Below are 25,947 nucleotides of genomic sequence, written 5' to 3'. Positions count from 1 at the left end.
TGGTAGCTTATCTACTGTTTATGCATGTCACATGTGGCCAAGTAAGTAATCAATGCCATGACAGTAAAGAGTATATTAAAGTAGTTAAAGTGGATCCTAATGGGAAACATTAACCATTACAAGTAATTCAGCTTTAAAAACGTTTAAATTCCCATACAATATTGAACATAGCAAAACATTGTATACTGTATAGCCTATACAGTATAAAAATATATTTTTTAGACTGTTATAATTATAAACAATTTATTTCTTAAAACCTATAAAGGTGACCTAGGTTGACCTCATTTTTACTATTTCATTTATTTTAGGTCATGAATATTTGACAACTACTTGGTCAGATTTCAGTAGGTAGTTTTAATGGACAAACAAGCAGACAAATGTGGAGTAAAAATCTTGAAATTAAATTAAGAGATACAAAGTTAAAAATAACTCATTTACACATACCTAAAAATATGTTTTTCCACTCTAAGTTCTTTTTCACTGTAAGCCAGAGTTGCCCATTTATTTATTTGTTTGTTTATCGCTTACTTTTTTATTGTGAATAAAGACTATATGGAGTGTTAGAAAATATGCATTTATCATTTACACGGTCCGATGAAGACCAAGATGGAGAAAGTGGAACCTGATAACCTGGCTTGTGTTTCTGTCAGTATTTCTTCTTAAGGAACACCAAGTGAACCGGATGTTATTGCAATGTCAACGATGGCGATCATCATGTTACCGTGAAATATGATCAAATAAGCAGACCTAGGAGTGTTATTTATATGTTTGATGACGCTGAGTGTCATTACATGCTAACACGCAGACAGGTGTTTAGTTTATTAGTGAAGTAAGTTAAGTAGAAGATGGCTTTCAACGAAGTTAGTCGCAGTGTTCGCCTGTTAGTTCAAATTCAAAGATGTCGCCCAGCGGTGGTTGCCAATCAGATGGGTAAGTTACATAGCGGTTAACGTTATTGAACTATTAGACTGCATTAACAAATTTAAGACTAACAGTTTACGTTTTTGTCTAGACTGAAAACAACTAATTGGTTGGTCGTTTTATTTTTATGACACCCTGTGGCAGCTCGGTGCATGAGTCAGGTTGCACGACCGGAGCCCACCGCAGACGAAAACGAAGCCGTGAGCCCGACTTTTGTGAACAGAAATCCCCGGAACCTGGAGCAGATGGCTCTGGCTGTGAAGGATCGGGGCTGGAAGACGACATGGCCCCACCAGCAGTTCTACCACAGGTCTGGACGAAATGACATAATGGTCCGTTATTTGATGCAGAACTTTGTGATTCAGTTTTATGTACAGTTAACAATATAGTCAATTCAGTCCTACTTGGACTTACATAGTTATAAAGATAGTTAACAAATTTGATAATGCTACATTGTAAGGTAAAGTTATGCAATTTTAAAATGTTTCTCGAGTTGAAGTATGTAAACAATACTTACCCAGTAGATTTTTTGTGTGTATATTTTTTATTATTTTCTCGAAGTTAATAGAAATTTTAACTTTTAACGTTGATTTGAACTTTTTACAGTTCCAACTGAGCCAAATTTAGGGAATCTCTACTAAACTGTTCAAAGTCTTCGCTCATTTCCCTCCTGCTTTGTGTGCCACTCGTTCTTTCAGGTTGATGTTCTCTCGCAGCCAAAACCATGTGACAGCAGAGGTGTTTTCCAGCAGCTCTCTTGAGCCAGTGATTTCTTGTTCAACCCAAGAGTGGGCAGTGAAGAAGGAACTGTATTCCACAAACTGTGTGGCAGCTTGTCAGGCTGTGGGGGAAGTGCTGGCACGACGATGCGTGCAGGCTGGCATCACCAGGATGGTGTACAGGGATATTCCTTGGACGTACCGTTCAGATTCTGTGAGTATATGCAGCAAGGATTGATGGATAAATATCTGTCATTTTGACTAAAGTCACCTCCTGCTTTGTTTTCATCTGTACCTCTCTTTACAGGTTCAGGCTTTCAGGACTGCAATGAAAGTAGGAGGAATTACTCTCAGTGAACCCAGAAGGAAATATGTCGAGAGCTGAATTTAGGCATTATCTTTTTCTGTAGTCTTCTCTGTAACTCATGTTCCCATTTAAAAGAAAAAATGAATTAATCATTTATTACTGTACAGATAGACAACCACAACTCTCATTGATAATACCAAATGAACAAAGTAGTTTTTTGGGGGGGATAAATTGTTGTGAATTCAACCTGTTCTCTTCTGGTGTATTATTCAGTCAGGAAATAAACTGGTTGGAGTACAATCATTTATTTTTCACTCAAAGTGCTTGTTGTAAACAAGAGTGAAGTGCAGATGTTGAACAGCTTTACACAAGGGGTAGACAAGTGAATAGAGCTTAAAAAGAAGAAAACAACACATCATTTTGATGATGTTACAGCACACTGTCGTCTCAGGCAGTGCGAACAGTGTGTGCCGTGGATTGTAAAGTGCACATTTTCACGTTTTATGGTGAGCATGCATGTTAAATGAAGCTTTAGCAGGAGTTCATCGGCCAAAAAGTAATACCAGCAAGATCTATCTCTCTGAAGAGTTAACCGATTCATTTCATTCAGTGTTTCTATAAATACATGAGAAAACCCTGAACAATTTGTTCTCACAGGATAGTTAAAAAACAAAACAAAAACATGCACCCACGCTTCAGCAGTTCTATATGGACACATATATATTGTATGTGTGCATAAATGCACAGTCTTGGAATGTCACATTTATGAAGCAATTAAACCAAGTAAGAAATAGTACAAGAGAAATACATGTGGCCACCACCTCATAATAAAAACATTAAAATCACCATAGAGTCGTATTTCATTCTCAGGTTGAAGGCACTCATGCAGTCCTGGTGTTAAGTTAGAATAACAATAAAATGGATTACAACAGTTTGTAACATACTGATGTGATAAACTTTTTAATTAAATATATTCACTGGCACATAGTTTGGCAAACAGACATGCGCCATAAAACTGGCCCTGATATGGTCCAAAATGCACAGCTTGGACAGAGTGAAATCTTCCCGTTTGAGAACAAACATTTTTGTTGAATGGTTATAAAGAGCTGGCAGTATAAAGCATGAACTTTACTGAGGAAAGTAGAGGGGACATTTATTGCATAGAGCTCTGGGGTGTTGATTGGTCAGCTACAGAAAGCAGGAGGAAGAAGGGAGCTGTGGTGAGACTTAACGGTTTGTTTGTGGAAAGATGTCTTCTAAAACACTTTACAACCATAACACAATATCGTACACAGACAGTTAAATTATTTAAAAATCCTGTTGTTTACTGGTACAGCAATACTGCAGTGTGATCCTTACCATCAGTTATAGTGAGCTGAGATGTGCAACAAAAAAACCCTGCAAGTATAAATTACAATATGGGAGTATAAAAGCCTTGGCATGTGTCCTTCAGGACTTTCCTCCTCTGGGCCTCCTTTATTGTTCCTTTACCTCATATACTTCCCTGCTTGACCATCTTTTTGCTCACTTTACGGCTTACTCTGACCAGCATCCGCCAGGCTGCGTGGCTCAGGTGAAACATCTACACATGCTCTCTGGTGGATAAGACCCCTCCGCACATGGCTACGCCTCCGTTGCCCTGGTGACCATCTTGGACTGCCAGTCAGCTTTGGAGAAAGAGAGAGAAAAAAATAACAGGCAGCCTCATCCTCAACCGTTTCTAAATGACTATATTTATAGAGGCTTATAAGTTGGCACTTTGACCAATTTCCAAACCAATCCAAGCTCAAAATAAACCTGGCTGCTGCACATTTCCTTAAACAACGCAGGAAAGTTCCTGCCTTTGTTTTACACTACAAACAGAAATTGACCTTCATCACTTCTCTAGAGTCTAGAGTTCAGCTATGATAACATCTGAGTGTAAAATTGTACTGTGGGACTACTCACAGTCCCACAGAAAATCCAGGAATTTTCTTGCTTTCAAGCCTCTGCAATAACAGCTTTCTAAAATAGTAAATAGCTTTATTAAAATACACAAGTTACACTTTTACATTTTCAAATCATTTGTAAAATTGGTTTGGGATAAGCTAGCTCTACACAGAGTCTATGTCAGTCAACAACAAGCTTTTGTAAATTTCCACCACTTCAAAACCAGTCTCTCTGTGCACAGGTGGTCAATAAAGAGAAAAAGAGTCAGTTTCATTTACCAGTTCTTGTCCTTTATCCCCATCATCTAATTCACTAATGGACTGCATGAGGGAGAAGAGGTTCATCCTGCCACTGCGATTAACACTTGGAATCACCTTAAAATTAAAAACAGGGAACAAAAACCTTCAGATAAGTTGTATGAGTGTGAAAGAGAGCATAAAACGGGGTCAGGCAGTTCGCTCACCTTCTCAGGTTCATTTACAGTAATGACAGGGCTGACTGCTGGTTCTGTCGGCCCGGGAGACTCAGCAGTATCAGACTTGGAGGCGGGCTCTTCAAATACCTGAGTGCATTTTTCAACATAAAATAATAACAAAATCTGCCAGATTTAGAATTATAATAAAATGTTATTGATGATGTTATTACTTCTTGATCTTCATCTGAATCATTTGTATCATCTGGACTATCTACATCATCCTCCTCATCGTCGATTTCCTCATCTTCGTAGTCCTCCTCATCCTCTTCTTCATCTTCTGGCTTTTCTTTCTTCCCTCCTTCCTCCTTCCGCACCGACTTCTGCCTTTGGTCTCTCTGCTTCCAGAGTGTGCTGTGACGCTGTTGGCTGCAAAGACGAATCAATAAACAGGCTTTACATGAGCCTTCATACCAGTTATTTAAAAAAAAAAAATACTTGTAGTTTTGTCACTTTGGAAATTAAAAGCGGTTTATAATTTCAGAACAGGATGCCTGATTCACTGTTAAGCCTGACCTTGCATTGAGGATGCCATTGTAGGTCTGCAGCTGCTTCATGAAACCCTCGTTGGGCTTGACAATTGACCGCCGATCTCTAACATAGGGAAGTGCAACCTCCAGTGGCCAGTGCTGTTGCTTCATGGCATAAGCAATCACTGTAGATGCAGATCGAGACACTCCCATCTTACAGTGCACCAACACTGCCTGTCCACTCTTCCTGTAACACACAGTCAGAGATCCACTCAGACTACTTTATTGTCCATTTCATTCTTGAAATTGAAATTTGTCTTCGGCTCCAGAAAAAAGGACAACTGTACAACACAATAACATAAACACGATAAGAGGATGAATAAAAACAGAGAATAACAATAAATAAAAACAGTGAAGCAAAACATCCCACTGAGTTAAGTGAAGCAGTGAGGCAGAAAGGAAGGCTAAATTCTGGGTTTTAGAGTACTGGACATATTTAGATGCTCTACAGCTCTGCAGATTTCCACTAAATGAAGTCAGAAATATTATGTGGTGAAATACTTCATACTTTCAGATAAGACTATCCACTGTCAGTTTCAGAGGGTAACCTGGTTTCCTTAGTTTCCCTTTCAAGACTCCAAACATAGCTGAAAATACAGAAGCTGTCATTTTCCGTTTTAGGCACTTGTGATGTTTCACAAGTCGGCCTGCATTTGTACACGACACAGTGAAGCAGCTCAAAGCTGAATAGGGCAAATCTAGGAATACGATATGATGTGATGTACTGTAAATGAATACTTAGAAATTCTAGAAAAAAAATGTTTCTGTATATTCCAGACTGCCTGAACAATACTGTGACCAGACTGTTTAAAGCATGAAGAAAAAGGAACTTTGATTTTAGAGGACAGGACATATTATAGAAATCTGTATTTGAGAATTTCAATTTCATTTAAAATTTAGTTTTTGGATTTTAAAGTGTGTCACTGAACATATCACATGAGCCTGTTCCCGGTTTCACACAAGGCAAACACAAAGCCAGGGCAGCAACAATTAAGTTGTAAACATAAGAGAGGTCCTCCATTCAGGGCTTCTGAGATCACATCAAGAAGTGTTTATGTCTGAACTGATTAATGAGGCTAAGTCCTCGATGATGACTTACAGTTGAGACCAAATAAAAGACAACATGAGCTATCGGTGAAGGCCTTATAGGTGACTGCCTCCCACCAGAAAATGGCTGCTATATTTAGTTGACAATGTGTTACATTAGCTGTTTGCAGCGGGGAGCAACAAGGTCACCTGCTCCACCTGGGAAATGAGGTCAGAGTAGGTATGCGAGTAAGGAGCAGGCCCAGGGGATGCTGCACTGAGGAACATTAAGATGTACTTTTTTGTTACTGTGTTACCAATCAGTCTGAGGAGAATCCAGAGGAAGGGGGAAATTCTGGAAAGGCTGCTGCCACTGGAAATGGTGGTAGTCTATTCTTTGCTTTGTGTTATTGTTCTGCTGTTTTAACAAAAGATTGAAATAAACACCATATTAAAGAAGTAAAACAGGAAATTTGCCCGCTCCTTTTCTGGATGATTTGAATAGACTGGTAGTATTCTTGCTTTCTATGTATGGTATGAAGCTCTGTGATCTACATGCGAGAGGAAATGGTTTCACTCAAATGAACCGTTGTGCCGTGTAACAATTAGGCACTTGAAAGTGATGTTAAAGGAGTTTCCAGGCAGATGTTTGACACAGCCAGGCCAGGCTTCTAGTTTTGAGCTATTATTACTCCAGAAAGCAAAAGCAAAGTAACATTTATTGTACATACTGGAACTTCAGCCCTTTGCTTTTACAGACAGTAGAAAGTCTATTCTGGTCTGTGTTTCAGTGCAGTGTGGATAGTCAGTACAAATGGTCTTTCATTTAAAGGTTATTTATGTCGCACACTTTATATCCTGTTAGTTTCCTGTTATTCACTGCTACAGAGCTGAAAAAAATATTTGATTTTACTCTCATAAGTTCTCTCCCTTTTTCAGTTTGACCATGAACATAGTGGCGGGTTTAACTCTAAACTATTGCTACAGTTGTGCATTTTACACATGTATGGTAAATTGTTTGTTTGCTATCAGAGGAATAACATTTGCAAAAAATAGTTAATTATTATAATTATTTCATTCATTTACTTTTGCAGCCACATTACACACTCTCCAGTCAGCTGAGAGCTGTGGATAACTCCAGATGTTTTCCAGATTTAGTGGAATCTTCAATAAACTAGACTTTATTGAAGATTTGTGAGTACTGTAGCTCCAGTTGATGATGTCTATAAAAATGTAAAGGAAGCATGTGCACTGCATTTGTTCTGGAGGGGATGCATGTGACAACTCAAACATTCACAATATTCAAAGCAGACTTAACGTGGAAGTTACCCAACTAACTAACTAACAACTTAAGAAAGTGGTCAAAAGAGACCATGTGTGAACACAGCAGGGAATCCCCTGGCATTATTTTTTTTTCCTGATTATCATTTATCCGTTTTTGATTGTATGTATTAAGAAGGATTTTTTTTGTATGTATGTTGCTTTTTGATCACTGATATCGTTGATATGTTCAAGTAAATGCAGTATTGGCATATGATATGTCAAATTGTGAAATGGTTGATAACAATAGTATGAGAGGAGTTTGCCTGTAAGTACTTGTGATCTGTTAAAGGGTTTAAGCATCATTTAGTGTGTTTGGTGTCTCAGATCTACCTTGCAGTGTTAATGAAGTTGTATGTGTCTGTCCAGTGAGGAAGCAGGTCGGTGGCTTCCACATCATACACTCTGACATTCATGTAAGTGAAGGACTCTGGGAAAAAGTTGTCAATCTCCCTTGTCACATTCAGGATGTAGCCAACGCTGGAAAACACAAAAGTGCAGAGTCAGACCCACAGTGGTAACTCATCAAAACACAGTGCACATTTTGGTTTGATGTGCTGAAACAAGGGAAGACGCAGATGAATGACAATAGAGAGATCTTTAGAAAACTTAGCAGAGCAAAAAACACTGACTTGTTTTTCTGCAGCTCCTCAAAGTTCGCTGCATTCCACTCAGAGCCCTGAAACAAGATTAAATAAAAGAAAGTCACAGCTGAGAAGTCAAAGACGGAAAAGACCACACAGTTGTCTTCCTTATCACTGTTGACACATGTCCAACAAAGGGGAAGTTACACTCATATGACAACATCCTGGCGAAAGTGCACTTCTGACAGTTTACTGACTTTAGCAACAGAAAAACCTCTAATAATGGAGGCAAAATAAAGCTTATTGATTGTGTTTGAAACTGAACGATCACTCACCAGGTAAAGGTAGTCAAATATTTTGGAGGGCTTGTCCATCTGAGCCATAGTAACCAGAATCTCATTGTCAATATACTCCTTGTAGGGTCTCATGTCAAAGCCTATCCTGGTCTCCAGGGCCGAGTGCACCTACAGCAGCAAATAAAAAAATTAAAAGAAACAGGCGTTTACACACTTCTATTGTTCTTTTTGTTATACCAGTTTCTTCTATCTGTCCAAGCATCTCACCATTTTAGATGTAAGGTTGTCCAGGTCTTCGGTCATCATAATGTCTCTCAGGTGCTCTTTGATCAATCTCTCGTTGGAAACCCTGTCTGCCGAGCTTCTCGTACAATAAAAGTGAAGCTTTAATACAAGCTGACAAGTGTACACAAGCAATAAGAAGAGATAACTTTCTTAATCATTCTATAGCAGCATGCAGAGGCTCGAAGTAAGAAAGCCCTATGTTTAATTACAGCTGAGTTCTGATGCATTGTTACAATTATAAAACCGTAATTAGCGTCTTAAAATCATTTATTTATCCTTCAGCATTAATTGTCTTTCTGGTGAACAACAACATGCCATAAGTACTTTTTCTTAGATAAAATTTTGAGTGTGCGACCTGTTTGTATTGGAACTGCTTTACACTGTGGTGTTTCTACTTTAAATTTAGTAAATAACCTGACAATACTTCTTGTTTCACCTCAATCAACAAGTGACATGTAGTTTCATCTGACTCTGGGACTAAAAGAGAAGGCAGGATGGTTCTTACCTCTGTCGATCGCTGTCCCTGCGCACTGACTCCAGGTCGTTCATGGCCTCCCACTCGTTGAGGCAGAAGCGATCAGACTCGATGTGCTTGTGGTAGTGTTGGGCCCACTCCAACCCATTGCCTGGGATCACAGCGGCCTTGACTGCCCGCTCGCAGCAGCCGTGCAACACCTGCAGCACTGACCTTACAGCAGTGGGGGGTGGGGGAGGGAAAGAAGTGAATGTCACCACATCTATGTGAGCATAATAAAAGAAAAAAAAAGAATATCAAGACTGCAGAGATGCGTAAGGTCGGTTACGGGGTCACCACTGTATGCTCAGCGTTGGTCTTTGGAGGCTTGACACACAACTCTTCCAGAAGTGATGTACACTAGTGATGTGCGTCTGTCTGCTAGGTTCGGGTTTGTCTTGATGAGTTCCCCTCATTCTAAAGACTTTTGCATCCTTTTTTGTTATGTACAGTATTAATGCTGCAATAAATATCTAGCTGTTGTCTACCGATAGTTCAACTTGGAGTGATATGTGTCCCAAACACATTAAGTTTTAATGAGTGGTATTGCACATCGCTAATGTGTATGTGTGCCTGAAGCACAGCAACGCGGAAGCACTCCCTTGTGATTGGTCAGTTTGTGATTACTTGTTTCTGGACTTTTGGAGCTTCTTGCTGGCTGAGTGTGGTAACCGCCGATTACCTATGGCCGAGTGCGAGACACATTTCACCAGCAGCAGCCGTATGCAGACGCCGTGTGGGTAAAAATCCAGCCTACATACAGCAAATAGCCTAGATCTGGAATTAAATCTGGGCCTGTTGCAGCAAGAAGTTAGTCTATGTGCATGGGGTACAAAAGAAATACAAGAGTATTTCAGTTTTAAAAAACATTTGTACTGGCAACACTCACCACATGGTCTGCATGGAAACCGGCTTGAAAATTCTGCTTTTTTCTGCTGAAGTCACACTGAAGCCACTGCAAAAGAAAAAGAAAAAACAGTAGTTCTGATTACAGTAAAAATAAACTGGAGAGTTGAGGAAGTAAAACTTATAAGAAACACTACTGAACTAGGGGACAGTCAGCCTCAGTGTGCAGAGAGAAATTATTCAGTGTAAATTAGTGCTAGTACTTGTGATCAAAATGAAAAACATGAATGTGAGAACAGTGAAGAAAAGAAAAAAATTAACACAGTCAGTGGTGTGATCCAGCTTGATGAGGGTGAACATGCTGGTGTGACATGGCAACCAATCAAAGCATCTGATGGCAGATTAGTTAAGACAGTGGGCGACAGCAAAGTCTCCACACTGAGTCAACCCCAATATTTTTAGCTCTTAGTTTTGCAATGTTCCTCCCTAAGGCCTCTTCTGAGTATCAGCACCTTAGAAACAGCCAATGCCAATTCTTTATTAATGCAGAATTGGTAGAAAACAATCTTCAGTTATCAAGCTTAATTTTATACTTGAGCTGGAATGAATAGTTGGTACTAAAACTGCACAGCATACAATTATTTACAGTACAATCATTAGAGCGGTTACGCTCTCTTTGACCTTTGTATTTACAGACACAAGAAGCCAACCAAACTTTACTTTCAGTTCACTATGATGAAAGTAAAGTAAATATAAACCAAGTGATTTCCATTTACACAATGGTCTGAGAGAGAAAGCATGTGGAATTTATAGCAAATGATTAAACTCTATAAATAACACATTATCTCTAGAAAGTATCCCAGTCATCAAGCTGCACAGTCTCTGTTGCAGGCTGACAAATTCCTTGCTACTGCTTTCAGTTCAATGCTCTGACCCTTTGTTTTTTTTTTTTTAATGTATTTTACCCGTCTCCGTCCAGATAAACTTGTGTGTCACTCCATACTGGCAGAACCAGGCCAATGGTGCACTGATCGCTGCAATGAGATACAAGATAAGTAAGGAATTGTAATTTGCCAAGGTTAAACCAGAAACAATTAACTGAGAAACTTTCTTGTGCACTCTTTGAGGAACAGTACACCAGCATCTTGGTTACACATACCTGTCCTGATTAGGGAAATCCATGCCCAGCAACATGCTCTCCTGTTTGTTGCCCAGAGTGGAGACGACGATCAGATACCTGACTCTGACCGGGCTGACAGACTCCAACTGCACCGCCTGATACGGTGAAAGACAAAAAAAAGGACAAACCCAGTAAGGATAGTAGAACAGGAACCTGGAAAAACTTTAGAGTTTCCGCTGAAATTTGAAGGGTCTCAATAAACCTGTCTGCTTACAGGCAATATCAAATATGCTGTGTGGATTCTTTTCTTTTGACTTCCGGAAAATTTCTATTTGTTTCATAACTGATGCATAATAATCAGCTCACAGTACAGTTGTGTGTTCATGGGTGACTGTGCAGTTTCTCTTTAATGTAAAAAATTTATTTTTATTTTAAAGTTTACAAAAGGACATATTTTGCCTTTTGTCGTTTTTCCATTTCATTCAGTGTCCTTCAGCTTTTTTGTACATAGAAGATCTGCAGTTACAGAGCGTACAATGAGGCACTGAAGAGAAATGTCATCTCTGTCATCACACCACCAACCTCCCAAAACCCCCATCTGTGAACTATTTAATCTCACCACAGTTTAACACAGCTGTATAATATCTGCTTAGTGATTTGCTTGGTATTCTCAAACCCAGAGGTTTTGACCTACCAGCTGTGCCAATCAAAGCAGGATCTGGCAGAGGGTGTTAAAAAGATGAGCTACAGAAATTAAGAAAAGATGCTGACACAACGTACAAAGACAAATAATGTTTAAATATATATATTAAATCATGGCGACCTTTTCTAATAGATGCCCAAACTAAAATTATGAAGCTGCACTTGAGCATAATATAAGCTGTAATTACACAATATTGAATTTCTCCAGTAGATTCACCATAAGAGTATCTACAACTAACAACAAGTACTCTCTTTTTCAAAAGGAAAGAGGTCCTGATAATGGTAACTCCCACAAACCTGTCATTGAATGAAGCACAATAATTGAGAATAATTTTCATTAACAATGAAACTGTATCTAATCTGCTTCTTTCATAAAACAAAGTAAATGACACCCACACAAAAACAGGATTCAAAACCATTTCAACAACTACTGCTGCTTCAACCCAAACATGAGATATCCTTCAACATCCTCACATGGGCCCCACTTACTAAATGATGACACAAAAATTCTTTCCATTTGACATTTTTCAGGTTTTACTGATCTGGTTTGAAGCGTGCATGCGGGCATGACACCTCACCAGCTTGATGGTGTCTTCTGGTCTGAGCTGTTCGAGCATGGCATGAAGGTGTCTGTGCTGTATGGCTGATGCGCCACTGCTTTGCTTCACGGGAGAAGTCGCGGTGTGTGAGGTGTCTTCGTGGGGACCCCCGCTCTTGCTGTCTTCCAGAAGAAGGACCGCACCCTTTACGAGGGCAAAGCTCTCCCTGGAGACAGCCAGTGACCGTTCAGTTTAACACTGCTATCTTCAAGAAAAATGGTTTTCATTTTGTTTGTAATGTGACTATTCAAAGTTGACAGAGATCTACCTTTTCTGAAGTCTCCCTCTTCTTTGAAGGCTTTCATCCTTTTAAAGGAAAATAGATCAGAAAACATCATGAATAAGACTCAAGACTGTGGCACCAGTTATGCCCTCTATTTGCTTTTATATGTTTGATTCATATTTTTAAGCATAATTTTGTGTTTAGATGGCAGATGTAAATATTTTCTATAAATTCCAGCAGTGACATCAGTGCCCATACACCTCCCCAAAGAAGGATCTAAGCATCAAAAATTATAAAATGTTGCACACTGTTTCCAATTCTCATTCATATTTCTTACTTACCAAAGGAAACCATGTTGTAAGACCAATATATAATACTAATATATTTACTAAGTTCACAGGAAGGAGTGTTTTTTTTTTTTCTTTTGCATGTGTGGGCACAAATGGCAAGAAACAAGGGTCAGCATGTCCTCGCGTGACAAGTAGGACAACTTGGATGAGGTGCAGGAGTGAAAAGACAAACACAGAGAGTGTTATATATGCATTGTGAAATGGAAGCTGGAGTTAAGAGTAATACTAAACAGATCAACAATGTTGATCTGTTTAGTATTACTCTTAACTGTTTAGTATTTCTTCTGATAGAAGAAAATTATAAATAAAGAAGAATACAATACAAGAGTGTGATGGGGGGCAAAGAGAGAAGTAGCATTGGCATTGAATGTTAAGGAGAGTTTACAAGGAAAGAAACATGAGACAGTAACATTACCTTTTACGTAACTGACAAGTCCAGACAGAGTCAAGAAAAAAAAAAGAAAAAAAAGAGAAGCGAGCAGGAGCCAGGAGAGGAATGATGAAGGGTTGAAGAAGAAAAAAAAAGGAGAAAACACAAGTTAAGATTGTTTGGTGATTAGATTCTGTGACAAAATATGCAAAGAATGAGAGTTGGATTCACAATTAAGTTATCTATGGCTTAGTGGGCAGTGATAAAGAACGGGAGAAAGGCAGGCTTTTGATGTACTCTTTAACTATTTCATGACAGTGTGACAGAATGAGAGAAAAGGCGAAAAGAGGGACAGAGGCTGATGATACAGGGTTGAGTTTACATGTTTATGTGTATGTTTTAAAAAGCTTCAGTTGACATAAAATGATTCACTTGCTATGATGAATGTGAACGTTGGTTAAATCACAATGTCTGTGGTATTTTCCTTGCAAGTCTATCAATGTGATCACACCCCTAGAAACAACAGAAAAACAAAACTGCTACCCTTTCTTTCAGCCAAATCTCTTACTCAAACCAATATTCAGGAGCACATTTTCTTTGCACAAGCCAAGACAAACATCTGATTGAAAACTGTGATATGAAAGCAGTAATTTATGCTAACATACTAAGACAAATGTACAAAATAGGCCATCATCTGATAATATAGTGCAAAATGTTTGTGTACAACAAGGGTGCGGAGATGACTGGACTCACTGGAGCGGTAGAGATGGATGGGATCCTATGCAAGGTCAACAGAGCCATTGCACATTACAGTTCTTTCTTCACTAGACCTGTGGTTTCTGGCAGGCTCAGACAGGTTCTGCAGGTTCAGCCAACAGCAAACTGTAAGTTATATTTTTTTTCTCCTGAAATGACAAATGGATATTTGGATAAGATTTTATCTAATACAGGAGTACTTCTCCAAAACGTAATCATTATTTGATCCAACCAAGTAGAGTCGGATTAGATGATGCACAGTGGTTTGCAAAGGTCTGGGCATCTGTTGCTGTAAATAGTTTTCTGAGTAGATTATGAGCTGATTTCCAAAATACACTGAATCAAACATGTGAAATTTTAGGCAAGATTATTGTATTATTTGTTTTTTATTGTCTGATTTCTTTCTTTTTTTTTTTTTTAATTAGAAGCACGACACAAATGTTTGAGAAACCAAAGCTCTCAGAAAAGTTTACAAGGCTAGTGAATGTGTTACAGCTATGGCTTGTTTATAGTCATAATTTGAAAAGGTCAAGTGAAGCCAGTTTGAAAGCTGTATAAATGAACTCTTTCAAGCAGATGCCTATTTCTGAAAATGTAAACAACCTATCCCCACAAACAGAAGATTTTCATTTAACTGTTTACTCAATTTAAATGTAATTAAGAAACTGCAGTTAACAGGATATTTGGAGGTCAAGTTGAGGTCTAAATTACTGAGATACTTGCAGAGCAAACTTCTTGAAGGATTGCTGAAAGGCCAATAAAATCCCTTTGTAACTGTAAAAGACCCCTGGTGCGCCATCCTACTGTGCTACCACAGCTCAACAAATATTACCATTACGGAAGTGTCATCAGGAAACCCAAGCATCCTCACCACATACATGTAAGAAAACCCCTGAAACAAGTAGACAAGTAATTTAAAATGGTTTCAATAAGCAAACACCTATCTGGGGACCTAGAGAGAGAGAGAGAGAGAGAGGGAGAAGAGGGAGAGCAAGAGAAAGAGAGCTAACTATTAAGCACAGAGGAGGTTCAATCATGTTTTGAGGGTGTGTTGCAGTCATTGAACAAGGTAGCATTTTACTACTAGAGTGAAGACTGGACAAAGGATGGCTGCCAAAGCCACACAATCCCAAACTCAAAGAAAAACAAATCTCCATCTGAATGAGACTATCTGAATGAACGTGCTGATATCCTCCAAACAAAATCTGGGTGTGACAAACATGTTTGCAATCTGTAATACTAGTCATCATACTATGGAGGTGCATTTATAACAGATTCTTGCCTTGTGTCCTTTTACTTCTTCATTACGTTGTATTTGTTAATGATTTAAAAACACACACACACACAAAGAAAACAATAGTCTTGCTTAAAACATTAAACAAAACTGTCCTTTATGTTTTCTGATGGAGTACCCAGCAGATTCAAGAGAAGTGCTCTTTAGACTGGCAGCAGATATTAATTTTGAAATGTAAGCAATAACTAATATTTAGTCCTTATATATAGAAATACAATATTTCTGCAGGCCCATATACAATAAAACATATAACTTAAGTAAGATGGGGATAATCGTTTATTCTTATTTAATACTGGTGCAATAACAGACTGATAAACAACGTTCATGTGCCACAGGTAAATATGTAAGCAAATATCGATTAACGTCAATAAAACTAATTCGTTTCCACAGCACAGCTAAAGTACAGAGTGTAACGATAGAGCATGTCAAACTGAGTCCAGTGTAGATCTGTTCACTAACATGAATAGTGAGGTAACGCCTATTTTATGACAGCAAACGTGGCTTCGATGTCTACTGATTAAATGCCAACTTTGCATAGGTAACAGCTGTAAAATTGTATAAAATAGGTTGTTACTGGGTAATATGCCACAAATATCCCTGCGGTTCGTTACAAAAACAAGCGACATATCAGCATCAACATGCAAGGCAGACCAAGCTAACAGATGTAGGAAACGGTTGCTGTCTCTCCACTCTCTGAGACAACAAGAATATGTATCGATATATTAAACGGGTCCGTTTCCTCACCTTTCCAGACTGGGTCCCCGACTCTAATTTCCTGTTTGGGTACTGTTCGTGTCTTCCGGACCGAGAACTCCTTATCCCGCCCTCTGCTGCTGTCGAGGGTGAAGACTTCACCATTTACAGCGCAGCAGCTGCTGTTCCACCACAGTAGAGCGGAGCGCGAGTTGGAGCGCGCCGCAAGCGGGAGAAGACAGTGACGTCACACGCTGTAAAACTTTGGGGTACGTCATCTCAATGAAGTAAGAACAAAGTTTATTCTTGCTTACTAAAACTCAGTAATCCATATACAGATTCATAATATGGATATTAAGGCAGAAATAAATAATAAATAAATAAACAAATAGCTCATTATGCCAGAGGGAATTTATAATAATCATGCTCTCAGTTCATATACCCTGCAGTTTAATCCGATGTGATGTCCGATATATATATATATATATATATATATATATATATATATATATATATATATATATATATATATATATATATATACATCATTTTCTAATTGTTAGATAGCAAAAACACAATATTTCAATTCCTAGCTGCAGTGCTGCTTTACTAAAGACTAGATAAGCATTGTCATGTACAATTGTACTTCAACAATATCTGGCATCTTTTATGATGTTTGATTACGTTTTATCAGTGCTGATAGAGGCTTGAAAATGATTGAGATAGTTCTACAGAGAATTTAAATGGTGTGGGAAGCATGTGCTTAACACTAATCTATTTTCCTAATTTTGAGGTCTCCAGTGCAATCTTCTGATATGTAATGACATAAATTTAATTTATAACTCATTTGAGTCAAAATTATTGTGCTGGAATTAAGGGTAAGTTTCCCATATAAAAGAGGGGATAAACAGGTCTACTAAGGGAGAATATAACATGTTGATTTTCTATTTATTCAGTTGGTGTTTCACCAGTTCTATGTTTTTAATCATTTTTTTAAGGAATCATGTACCACTGTGAGGTACAGAATAAAGATTTTTTTTTATTGTTATTATCTAGAGCAATTTTCTAGATTTTAAAGTCACGCATGCGTACTGAGACTACGTAGTGTTTACGACACTATCGGCTCCTTATTCTTTATCTGATATCAATGTAATGTGAAAACGCTTGATGCTTGCAAGATTTGCTTCCAAGTGTTAACTGTTGTAGTGCACAGAACCGCGTCTTAATGATATTGTACTGATAGCTAACAATAGATAACACAGTTACAACGTCATAATAACTGATACAGTCATTAATTAAGCAACAATTGTGTCTATGTTTTCACCGTTGACTTTGAACTAGACCTACAAAGGAATGCCAATTACAACTTTTACAGAGAGGAGGGAGGGAACTTGTTCGAAGTCCGCAGGGTTTAAAAGTCCACGCATGCGCACTGATATTAGCATAGCATAGCACTTCCAGGTTATACGTGTAGTTTTCTTTTAGGAGTGCTCTACCGCTGCTCAAGTTGAAGGTTAATGGTTTAGAGTTACAGACGACTATCGTTTTCTTTCCGACGAGGACTTTTTGATTTGTCGCGGCATTTTCAGTAGGGTGAAAACAGCTGGTAAACTCATGAAGGTTTTCATAACGAGACGCATCCCACAAGAGGGGATGAAGATTCTTACAGCTGCAGGAGTGTACGAAGTATATTTTAACGGTCAATTATCACTGTTATTTCACACTGGCAAAGCAGCATAATACCAGACAGAGTGCACCGACTATAGTAATATTTAGGGGAGAGGGAGAGAGAGAGAGAGAGAGAGAAAGAGAGAGAGAGAATGTTTTCTGAATGTTTGACTGACATGTTACCTCCTTGTTACATCCTTGTCTGTCTTCATGGAAACAGCTGTGAGGTGTCTCAGTGGGACTCAGATGAGCCTGTGCCGAGGACAGAGTTTCTCAAAGGGGTTCAGGGAGCTCATGGTCTGATATGTTTGCTGTCCGACAAGATCGATGCTGAGGTTCTGGATGCAGCAGGTACTCACTACTCTTGTCCCCTAATGGAAGGACTGGGCTTGGATATGAGACTACAGCACTCTAACATTGTACTGATTATTCTTCTCTAACATGATACATTCAATAAAGATGTGTTGTGAAGATCAGATTGCTGTTCTTTAAACACCACAAGGCATACAGTCAGTCTGAAAGTCAGTTATGTTACTGAATACACCCAAGTGTAAGAAGTTGTATTTATTGTATTGTACTTTAAGATGGATATAATATGTAGACATAGTGTATATTGTGTAAACATTTCAGCTGATTTGTCTCTAAATTCAGGACCGAATTTGAAAGTAATCAGCACCTTGTCTGTGGGATTTGACCACTTGGCTCTTGATGAGATAAAAAAACGGTGAGTTGCACCTACAAAAACAATCTCCCATTGGTAAGACTTATTTCTCTTTTTAGTTATATAGCCATTTACTTCCAACAGCGGTATACGTGTTGGATACACTCCAGATGTCCTGACAGACGCCACTGCTGAGCTTACTGTGTCTCTGCTGCTGGCCACAGCTCGCAGATTACCAGAGGGAGTGGAGGAGGTCAAAAAGTCAGTCTCACCAAGTTACTTATTTACATTGTTTGTGTGCTCTTTTTATACACTGAAAATACAAGTTACTGCCTTGATTTAATTATACAATTAACATATTGTCTTTTTTTTATGTCTCAGTGGTGGCTGGAGCTCGTGGAAGCCTCTCTGGCTGTGCGGTTATGGCCTGTCCGGCAGCACTGTGGGAATCATTGGACTGGGACGCATTGGTTTGATTTACTGTTATTGTTTTATTGACTTTGGCAGCAGGACTTCAGTAACTTAGGACATAATATGACACCATGAACACAGACAGTATTGTGATCACTAACTACCAAGGAGTGACATGATTTAACTTATAATGTTTTTGACTTGCTTGTTGTGTGAGTTCAGGTATGGCCATAGCTCAGAGACTCATGCCATTTGGAGTGAAGAGGCTGTTGTATTCTGGGAGAACAGCGAAGCCCCACGCTGCAGAAGTGAATGGAGAATTTGGTGAGAAATAGCCGAAAATTTACAGTGTATATGGGAGGATAGGAATGTGTATAAAGTCGAGGGCAAGATTGAAGAGACTGAAATTTGATCTATTTTTAAATAAAATTGCTAGGTTTTTTTTTTTTTAGTAGTAGATTTTCATATTTGATCATTTGCATCTTACCTTATGTGTTTTTCTCTCTCGTTTCTGTTAAACAGTTCCACTGGACACACTTGTGTCTGAGAGTGACTTCATAGTTGTTTCCTGCTCACTTACACCAGAAACCCAGGGCCTATGTGACAAGGCTTTTTTCAGCAAGATGAAAAAAACAGCAGTCTTTGTCAACACTAGCAGGTAGACATCTTAAACAGTGGGTAAAGATTGCTTTGGACCTATACTCTGTCCCCGTTTTACATGAGGAGAAGATGTAATTATCTATTTGTTTTAGGGGAGCTGTGGTGAACCAGGAGGATCTGTACGCAGCTCTGAGCAGTGGGAAGATAGCTGCGGCCGGGCTGGATGTTACAACACCTGAACCACTTCCAACAAACCACCCACTTCTTACATTAAAAAACTGTGGTGCGTACAATAGGTTGTGCCATATGTTGACATGTTTTAAGCCTCTTTCCCAACATGTGAAATGTTTGCCTTTTTAAAACTAACCTTCGGTCCCCTCTCATCTTGTGCAGTGGTGTTACCGCACATCGGCAGTGCCACTTACTCCACAAGAGGCATCATGTCAGGTTTGGCAGCTCAAAACCTTTTGGGAGGTTTGCAGGACTCTGACATGCCCAGCGAACTAAACTTCTAGAGGCTAAAGCTGAACCACCTGTGCCTGCTGCCTCCTCGGGTGCTGCACGGAAAGTAGAAAACTATGATGCAATGGTGAGGTTGAATAGTGTGATACTTAAGTAGTGTAGATATGCTCAATAACACGGGGAATCAGTGTTAGATTAAAAGTTTAACTCCATCACACTTCATGAGATAGAGGGTACAATTTGAGGAAGGAAACAGTGCTGGTTTTGTTATGTGCCATTTCTTGTATTCAAGTTCTTGAAAACGAGGCTAATGAGCTGAGAGGCAGTGTGCCTTTCTCTTACATCTAACCGAACACTCCTAGCTTTTTGTAGAAAACAGATCTTTCTTTGCATGTTTGAAGATTCTCTCTAAATTACACTCCTGAGACCTGAGTTTTAGTTTGACTGGTGTTAGAGATTTCTTCTAGCTATTTGGGGTAAGGAGGACCCAGTAAATAGAACTTTATGATTTATTATTATACATATTATATACAATTTAGAAATAATATTATTAAAGTCAAAAAGCAAAAATCTTCTGACACCACCAAACAGCAGTGTAAGTGTTCAACTGGTTCCAGTTACACAGAATTTAGTATTATGGTGCAGACAACCAAATATGTGATGTCCTCGTATAAGAACACTAGATCTCAGGAGGTTAAATCTTTGGTTTTGCACTTATAACCCATGTTAGCTACAATGGTTGCAGTACAGTTTAGAATTAAATGTCCTGCTTAGCATTTTACTTATGGATGTTAATGTCTCAGATCTACTTACTCAACATCTCTACACTCCAGTTCTTCTTTTTCTGCAGAATAAACATGCAAAATTTAGTTTAATGCACAGACGTCTACATTGTAGAATTACCTCTGGCTGAAAACTGATCTGTGATCAATAAAGACTATCAAATGTAACATTTATTCTCTTATTTTTCATATTAATTTTACACAAAACTCATGGTATAATTCAAATTACAGTTTAAAATATAAGTGTTTTGACATCAGAGTGGCTACACGTTATTGCTTTAACTCAATGGAATTAAAACAATAAATCACAAAATGTTTAAGAACAGAAAAAAACAATAAGTTTCCAGAGTACGTTTTCTATGTCAAAATGTCTTTTTCCTAGTCCATGTTAAAGCAGTGAGTCTGGAAAACACTGAGCATCTTTCCAGTTTATGCAGGTGTTCTTTGAGTGCTTATAGAGGTGGGAGGACTGGCTGAAGCGTTTGCCACATTTTGGACAGGGATAGGGTTTTTCCCCAGTGTGTACGCGAATGTGCTTCTTACAGTCAGTCAAGTTCATAAAGGTCTTGCAGCAGATCTTGCAGGCATATTTCTTCTCCCCTTCCACCAGCAAGACGTGGTCCTCAGCAGCTGCTTTCTTGCACTTGGACAGCACGTCCTCTGACGCTCTTGTAAGAGTTGGCCGATCTGCAGGGTCCCCAGCTGATCCAGAGGAAGTATCGTTGCTGGTTTCTGATCCGGGTGGTACTTTGGGGGCGATGCGACGAAAGGTTGTAGTCCCAGAGGTTTTGCCAGCTTTAGGGGGTTGGACGAGGGAGGTTTCCAAGCTGACGCCTGGTCTGATACTACTCAGAAATCCTGCCAAAGGGTTTTGAGTGGGCTGGAGGATGATGGTGTCACTAAAACCAGAGCTCTGAGTTGGCACAAGCTGCTGTAGTGGCATAGAAGTTACAGGAAACACAAGAGAAGATGACGAATCAGATGACTGGGCAGAAGAGGCGATTGCTTCCTCTGACATTTCACTCTGTATATCTGCAACTTCAGGAGCTGTAGGAGCGTCACTGGCAGAAGCAGCGGCTGCTGCAGCAGTAGCAGCAGCTGTGAGATTGGCTAGACTGTCTTCTTCGTCCAAAGCACTCATGACACTGTCACTACTGGGATTGAGGAAACAGGAAAAAGCCAGCTCTGAAAGGCTGTCCAGTCCTTCACCATCTACTGTGTCCTCACCAATATCTCCAGCTTCTCTCTGTGTATCTGTGTGAAGATCTGTGCACAGCAGGGATTGTAATGAACCTCCGTCACCCACTGCATCATGACTGGCCATTTTCTCATCATTTAGTGGTGCATCCAAATTGTCTGTGCAGTGTTGCAGTGGAGATGGAAGAGAATTGTTAGGCAGTGTGTCTAAATTAGGGGAGTAAGCGCTTAGGTTTTCCTTTTTTACCTCAATCACTGCCAAATTTTGCTCTTCTCCTTCCTCTTCTCCCACCTTTACTTTAACCACATCTGTCTCTTCACCCTTCTTCCATTCACCTACTCCTCTTTCCTTGCTGTCTGATTGGGTTGGCAGCTGAATTTCTTCAGACTCTCCTTTGGTGGCTTTGTACTTAACTTCCTCCTCATCTCCTTGGTTTTCCCAAAGCCTGCTTATTGTTTTTAGATAGTCTGGGGATGACAGATCTTCTCCTGCTTCCTCAGTGCTCCTAGTCACAGTAGGTGAACACTCCTTATAGATTCCTCCTGGCAACCTGCTGATTCTCTTCCTGTCACAGTGGTTCTCCTCATGTGACTTCCTCTTTTGTCTTAAAAATGGTGATGCACTCGGCTCACCTATTCTCATGCCACTATCTTCATCTCCACCAGACTGACTCACCTCCACTCCCACTTCCTCTTTATCAAGGTCCTGCTCCATGGCTGATGTGACCTGTTGCTGTGAACCAGCTGCTGCCTGGGAACACAGACTTTGTCGCTGCTGCTGTACCGACCTCCACCCTTTCGGTGCTGAGGCAGGAAAGTTTTTCCTGGATAGGTGGAGCTTGCAGGCTTTGACTACAGTGTTAAGGTGCAGGTGTGATGCTGCCAACAACACATCCATCACATTTGAAGCCCCTAATGAGAGGGTGGAGGTGTAGATCATGTCCAGCAAGGTGGAGAAAGCTTCTGGAGTCACAACCTCTGGATCTAGCTCCATCAAACTGGGGCCTCCTTCTCCACCAGCACGATTAGCTCCAGATCCGTTATCAGTGGTGTCACTGGAGCTGAGAAGAGCCCTAAAGTGGGAGCTGCAGGCTGCCAGGATGGAGCGATGAGCCTGAAAGGTCTGGCCTCCAACCGCAACCACACAGTCACACAGCTGAGCATGGAGGCGCTGGTGGTTGAGCTGTTTGAAAATATGCTGGAAGTGACCTGGGAAGTCCATCACAGCCGGTTTCTTATTCACTACAAGTATGGTTATATTGGCGCATCCGTTGCGCCAGTGGAGCACAATATTTAACGTTATGAGAAACAGGTGCAGCTTCTTAAAACGCTCCACATCTTATCGGCTGTGGATTGCCCGGTGTGACACATTTCACTGCCGCCTACATCAAGTGAAATGTTTTAGTGGAGCACTGACCGTTTGCTGTTGTCTGCTTTCCTGGAGATGCTCTGGAGTATGGGCGGGACGGGACCAACAATAACACGAAGGGATGCGGAACAGACATGGGCTTTCTCTTTCTCTTCAAACAGTCAAACTGGGCCCGCACAGCTGCTTTTGTCATGCAGCTGAAACGTACATTTCATATCAATTTTCAAATATCTTTATGGTAATAAAATCACTGCCCGAGAGCTCAAAAAGCCGCCTGCTTTAGCGTCCATTGTGTCGAAGTCTGTCACTTACGAAGAGTCGGTTATACAACACTGCCCCCACATGGTAATCTTGATGGATTGCAACCACGATTTTAGAGGACGGCGCTTTGTAATGTTCCTGAGATTCACACAAAAACAAATCACTGAAAGGGCAACCCAGGCGCAGAAAAGGGGATTGAAAATAAAATAAACCTGATCTTAAATTTCAAATATGCCAGTCTCTTAAGTACATATTAGTCAGGACAAAGAAATTAAGCAAATCTGAGACAACTGCGACAAATATATGAATAAAACTGAATGTAAATCAACTTTAAAAAAAAGTTAATAGAAAAAATATTACACAAAATGGCCATCAAATGATGACTGGAAAAGACTGAAGGCTAGTCCCAGACTAAAATGCAGACTGAACTCAGTCACTTGCAAAGACTTGGCTTAAATAAGCTTATTCGACACAAAACTAAAAAACCAGTTGCAAAAGGGATTAGAGGTAATCTAAGACCAAGTAGATTCTTAAATTAATTGTTCAAAGAGGAAAGGTTAACGTTTACTTAGAAGTGTTTCTCGAGAGTATATTGGGAATAAAAATGTCTTCAACTTTTTATTCTACTGACCACCTTCCACTGCTTTATCATTTTAATTTAGGATCTGTGGCAGTCGAAATAACATGTCAAAACAGACAGTTAACTGAAATTCATGCAAAGCATCTCTCAAACTGCAAAAGCTGAACATCTTAACTTCTAAACCAACTAAACCAACATTGTTTCATTTACTGCGACAACCTCATTTATTGTGACAAACTCACTCAAATACAAACTCAGCATTTAACCGATATTATACAATGTTAAATTTAAAAAAAGGGCAGAACAAAGTATACAACATGAAAAAAAAAACTGAAACTGAGAACAGCTGGGATGTCTGGTGCTGTGATGGAGAAGCACTGGTCATTTTCCACAGTGATGCTGTAACAGTTCAAGATGACTGCATGTGGAGGTCCTCACTGTTGCTGATGCAGGAGACTCTTTGGGTGGATGAGGATGGAGGGAAGGACCATGGAGGAGCAGCTGCTCATATGCTGTCCAACTTCTTTAACACATATGGGGCTGTGAAGACATAAAGCGTGTTAATCTAATACCAGGGAAGGCGTTGAAGCAGCTTTCTTTTGTATCTGTTGCTCCCTGCAAAGTTCCCTGTAAAGTTATTTATTCTTCATGGAAATGGGATTGGTAGCCAGCGTTGCCCAATGCTCACATTTTCTTAAAACACTTTTGTTCCGTTTTAGATGTTGCCATTTCCTTATTATTATTTGTTTTGTTTCATTTAATGTTGTGTTTTTCACATCAAACCCAATTTGTAGCTAGGTTTATTCTACCACACTTGCTCGAATATAATTTAAAACAAAAAAAAGGCAACTTTCATAAGTAAAGTGGTACATTTGTGACGTTTCGAGATTATTTATAGATATTTATAATTATTTAATATTCTGTAGCTAGTGAATCACGTTTGGAGTTCGAGCTTTCTTTATTCCCTAATTATTACACACAATAGGTGACTAAACAACACTATTCAGTAACTGAAAAGCCTCTAGAGCTTATTAGAAGTAGCTAATTCTCAATGTCATCTGTCTGTACTCACTGGCTCTCAGCAGAGCGACGTAAATAAGAAAGTTCCGTAAAGATGAGATGACATCTTGTCGCATTTTCTTCTTCATCTCCTCTGGGTCCATTTTAGGGCCGAGTCCCTCCAATTTGAACATTTTTAACTGTGTTTTCGGTTGTGTTGCTATTGAAAAATAACCGTCTGTAATACAGCGTTGGTCGCATGGATAGCACCAAACCGGAAACGTTTCAGAGCGGAAGTTACGATAGGACGGAGATAATCGTGGGACAAACTGTATGAAAGCGCTAACAAAAAAAAAAAAAAAAAAAAAAAAAAAAGTTTGTAGAATTAGGCCACTATGATTTGTCTAAATTAACTAATTTTGTCTTTTAAACATTTTTATTTTTAGCCTTATCCAGTTAATCAATTCATAAACTCAGGCTGCTATACTAGGCCCATCATTTAATTAGTTTAGCATAGTTTTTTTCTAGATTTTTATTTTATTGTAAAAAACGAGAGACAACCCGTATGTAGCATTTAATATTTCCCAATCACTTCAACAGTGTTATCCACTTGGCTAAAGGCTAAAAAGCAACACAAAACATTTGTTACGTTTAAATTGGATTTTTGGTATGACCCATTCTTTGGTTTTAAAAAAAATCAGGCGCCCCTTAATCTTGATTTTGGTTGGTTAAAAATATTTTAATACAAATCAAAAGTTAGTTGTTGAGCTGAGGTATGAATAATCAAACTAATGACACAGAAGGCTTAAAAAAGGCAGCAACATTTATTATCTGAGCCAATATTGCGAATCAGTGCAGACTGCCAAGAAAATAAGTCAGTTATATACCACAAAAATCTTCTGATGTCTAATAATATAAAGTGCGTTCTTGTAGAAACCTAAATGTCTGGGGTAACATGAAACATTTAATCAAATAGTTATTTATATCAAGAAAAATAAGATAAATAGAGATCAGTTATTATAAATAGGCAAATTTAAATAGTTTAAATTCAATATTATCCAAATTATCTAATTATTAAGATGATTGAAAATGATTGAATGT

At 39.2% G+C, this 25,947-nt stretch overlaps 5 protein-coding genes across 8 annotated transcripts; 2 read left to right on the top strand and 3 right to left on the bottom strand.

Annotated features, from left to right (window-relative positions):
- Positions 1–662: 662 nt before the first annotated feature.
- mrpl18 (mitochondrial ribosomal protein L18) lies at positions 663–2,250 on the top strand. 2 transcript variants are annotated; one of them, XM_041990114.1, is made up of 4 exons: positions 663–930; positions 1,066–1,231; positions 1,620–1,854; positions 1,948–2,250. In XM_041990114.1, the coding sequence occupies exons 1-4, from the start codon at positions 846–848 to the stop codon at positions 2,023–2,025; spliced, it is 564 nt and encodes a 187-aa protein (XP_041846048.1). In that variant the 5' UTR covers positions 663–845; the 3' UTR covers positions 2,026–2,250. The 2 variants fall into 2 exon arrangements, with proteins under 2 accessions (XP_041846048.1, XP_041846046.1); XM_041990112.1 differs by having other exon boundaries at positions 1,063–1,231.
- Positions 2,237–16,042, bottom strand: si:ch211-203d1.3 (protein phosphatase Slingshot homolog 3). 2 transcript variants are annotated; one of them, XM_041990106.1, is made up of 17 exons: positions 15,908–16,042; positions 13,867–14,018; positions 12,439–12,476; positions 12,150–12,336; positions 10,909–11,024; positions 10,715–10,783; positions 9,793–9,858; positions 8,895–9,077; positions 8,372–8,465; positions 8,144–8,272; positions 7,857–7,903; positions 7,558–7,704; positions 4,865–5,065; positions 4,522–4,717; positions 4,340–4,438; positions 4,155–4,250; positions 2,237–3,614 (listed from the first exon to the last, which is right to left on the bottom strand). In XM_041990106.1, the coding sequence occupies exons 2-17, from the start codon at positions 13,912–13,914 to the stop codon at positions 3,477–3,479; spliced, it is 1,854 nt and encodes a 617-aa protein (XP_041846040.1). In that variant the 5' UTR covers positions 13,915–14,018; positions 15,908–16,042; the 3' UTR covers positions 2,237–3,476. The 2 variants fall into 2 exon arrangements, with proteins under 2 accessions (XP_041846040.1, XP_041846041.1); XM_041990107.1 differs by lacking the exon at positions 15,908–16,042 and adding an exon at positions 13,159–13,169 and having other exon boundaries at positions 13,867–13,945.
- On the top strand, positions 16,043–20,608 carry grhpra (glyoxylate reductase/hydroxypyruvate reductase a). 2 transcript variants are annotated; one of them, XM_041990109.1, is made up of 9 exons: positions 16,043–16,143; positions 17,745–17,875; positions 18,176–18,248; positions 18,330–18,446; positions 18,567–18,655; positions 18,819–18,920; positions 19,119–19,254; positions 19,349–19,479; positions 19,590–20,608. In XM_041990109.1, the coding sequence occupies exons 1-9, from the start codon at positions 16,139–16,141 to the stop codon at positions 19,709–19,711; spliced, it is 906 nt and encodes a 301-aa protein (XP_041846043.1). In that variant the 5' UTR covers positions 16,043–16,138; the 3' UTR covers positions 19,712–20,608. The 2 variants fall into 2 exon arrangements, with proteins under 2 accessions (XP_041846043.1, XP_041846042.1); XM_041990108.1 differs by lacking the exon at positions 16,043–16,143 and adding an exon at positions 17,295–17,535.
- On the bottom strand, positions 20,594–23,639 carry LOC121642992 (zinc finger and BTB domain-containing protein 5-like). The gene has a single exon (XM_041990105.1). It carries the CDS (start codon positions 22,857–22,859, stop codon positions 20,829–20,831), a length of 2,031 nt encoding a protein of 676 aa, XP_041846039.1. The 5' UTR covers positions 22,860–23,639; the 3' UTR covers positions 20,594–20,828.
- Positions 23,640–23,714: 75 nt separating this feature from the next.
- On the bottom strand, positions 23,715–25,143 carry tomm5 (translocase of outer mitochondrial membrane 5 homolog (yeast)). Its single transcript, XM_041990115.1, has 2 exons — positions 24,920–25,143; positions 23,715–24,387 (listed from the first exon to the last, which is right to left on the bottom strand). Exons 1-2 carry the CDS (start codon positions 25,038–25,040, stop codon positions 24,353–24,355), a joined length of 156 nt encoding a protein of 51 aa, XP_041846049.1. The 5' UTR covers positions 25,041–25,143; the 3' UTR covers positions 23,715–24,352.
- Positions 25,144–25,947: the final 804 nt, after the last annotated feature.

This window comes from Melanotaenia boesemani, chromosome 7 (genome assembly GCF_017639745.1).
Source record: "Melanotaenia boesemani isolate fMelBoe1 chromosome 7, fMelBoe1.pri, whole genome shotgun sequence".
NCBI classification, from domain to species: domain Eukaryota; kingdom Metazoa; phylum Chordata; class Actinopteri; order Atheriniformes; family Melanotaeniidae; genus Melanotaenia; species Melanotaenia boesemani.
The sequence above is the reverse complement of the archived record's forward strand: the minus strand, read 5'-3'. Positions and strand labels throughout refer to the sequence as shown.

Bases quoted from the DNA above. Each gene is read 5' to 3' on its own strand.
- si:ch211-203d1.3 (XM_041990106.1), bottom strand. From the start codon at position 13,914: ATGGCTCTGTTGACCTTGCATAGGATCCCATCCATCTCTACCGCTCCA. The intron at 9,859-10,714 runs GTAAAATACATT...TTTCTTTTGCAG, and splicing joins GTTTATCTGGACGGAGACGG to TGGCTTCAGTGTGACTTCAG. The intron at 4,251-4,339 runs GTGAGCGAACTG...TTTAATTTTAAG, and splicing joins CTGTAAATGAACCTGAGAAG to GTGATTCCAAGTGTTAATCG.
- mrpl18 (XM_041990112.1), top strand. From the start codon at position 846: ATGGCTTTCAACGAAGTTAGTCGCAGTGTTCGCCTGTTAGTTCAAATT. The intron at 1,232-1,619 runs GTCTGGACGAAA...TCGTTCTTTCAG, and splicing joins CACCAGCAGTTCTACCACAG to GTTGATGTTCTCTCGCAGCC. The intron at 1,855-1,947 runs GTGAGTATATGC...CTCTCTTTACAG, and splicing joins GGACGTACCGTTCAGATTCT to GTTCAGGCTTTCAGGACTGC.
- grhpra (XM_041990108.1), top strand. From the start codon at position 17,471: ATGAAGGTTTTCATAACGAGACGCATCCCACAAGAGGGGATGAAGATT. The intron at 17,876-18,175 runs GTACTCACTACT...CTCTAAATTCAG, and splicing joins TGAGGTTCTGGATGCAGCAG to GACCGAATTTGAAAGTAATC. The intron at 18,249-18,329 runs GTGAGTTGCACC...TACTTCCAACAG, and splicing joins CTTGATGAGATAAAAAAACG to CGGTATACGTGTTGGATACA.
- tomm5 (XM_041990115.1), bottom strand. From the start codon at position 25,040: ATGTTCAAATTGGAGGGACTCGGCCCTAAAATGGACCCAGAGGAGATG. The intron at 24,388-24,919 runs GTGAGTACAGAC...ATGTCTTCACAG, and splicing joins CGTCGCTCTGCTGAGAGCCA to CCCCATATGTGTTAAAGAAG.
- LOC121642992 (XM_041990105.1), bottom strand. From the start codon at position 22,859: ATGGACTTCCCAGGTCACTTCCAGCATATTTTCAAACAGCTCAACCAC.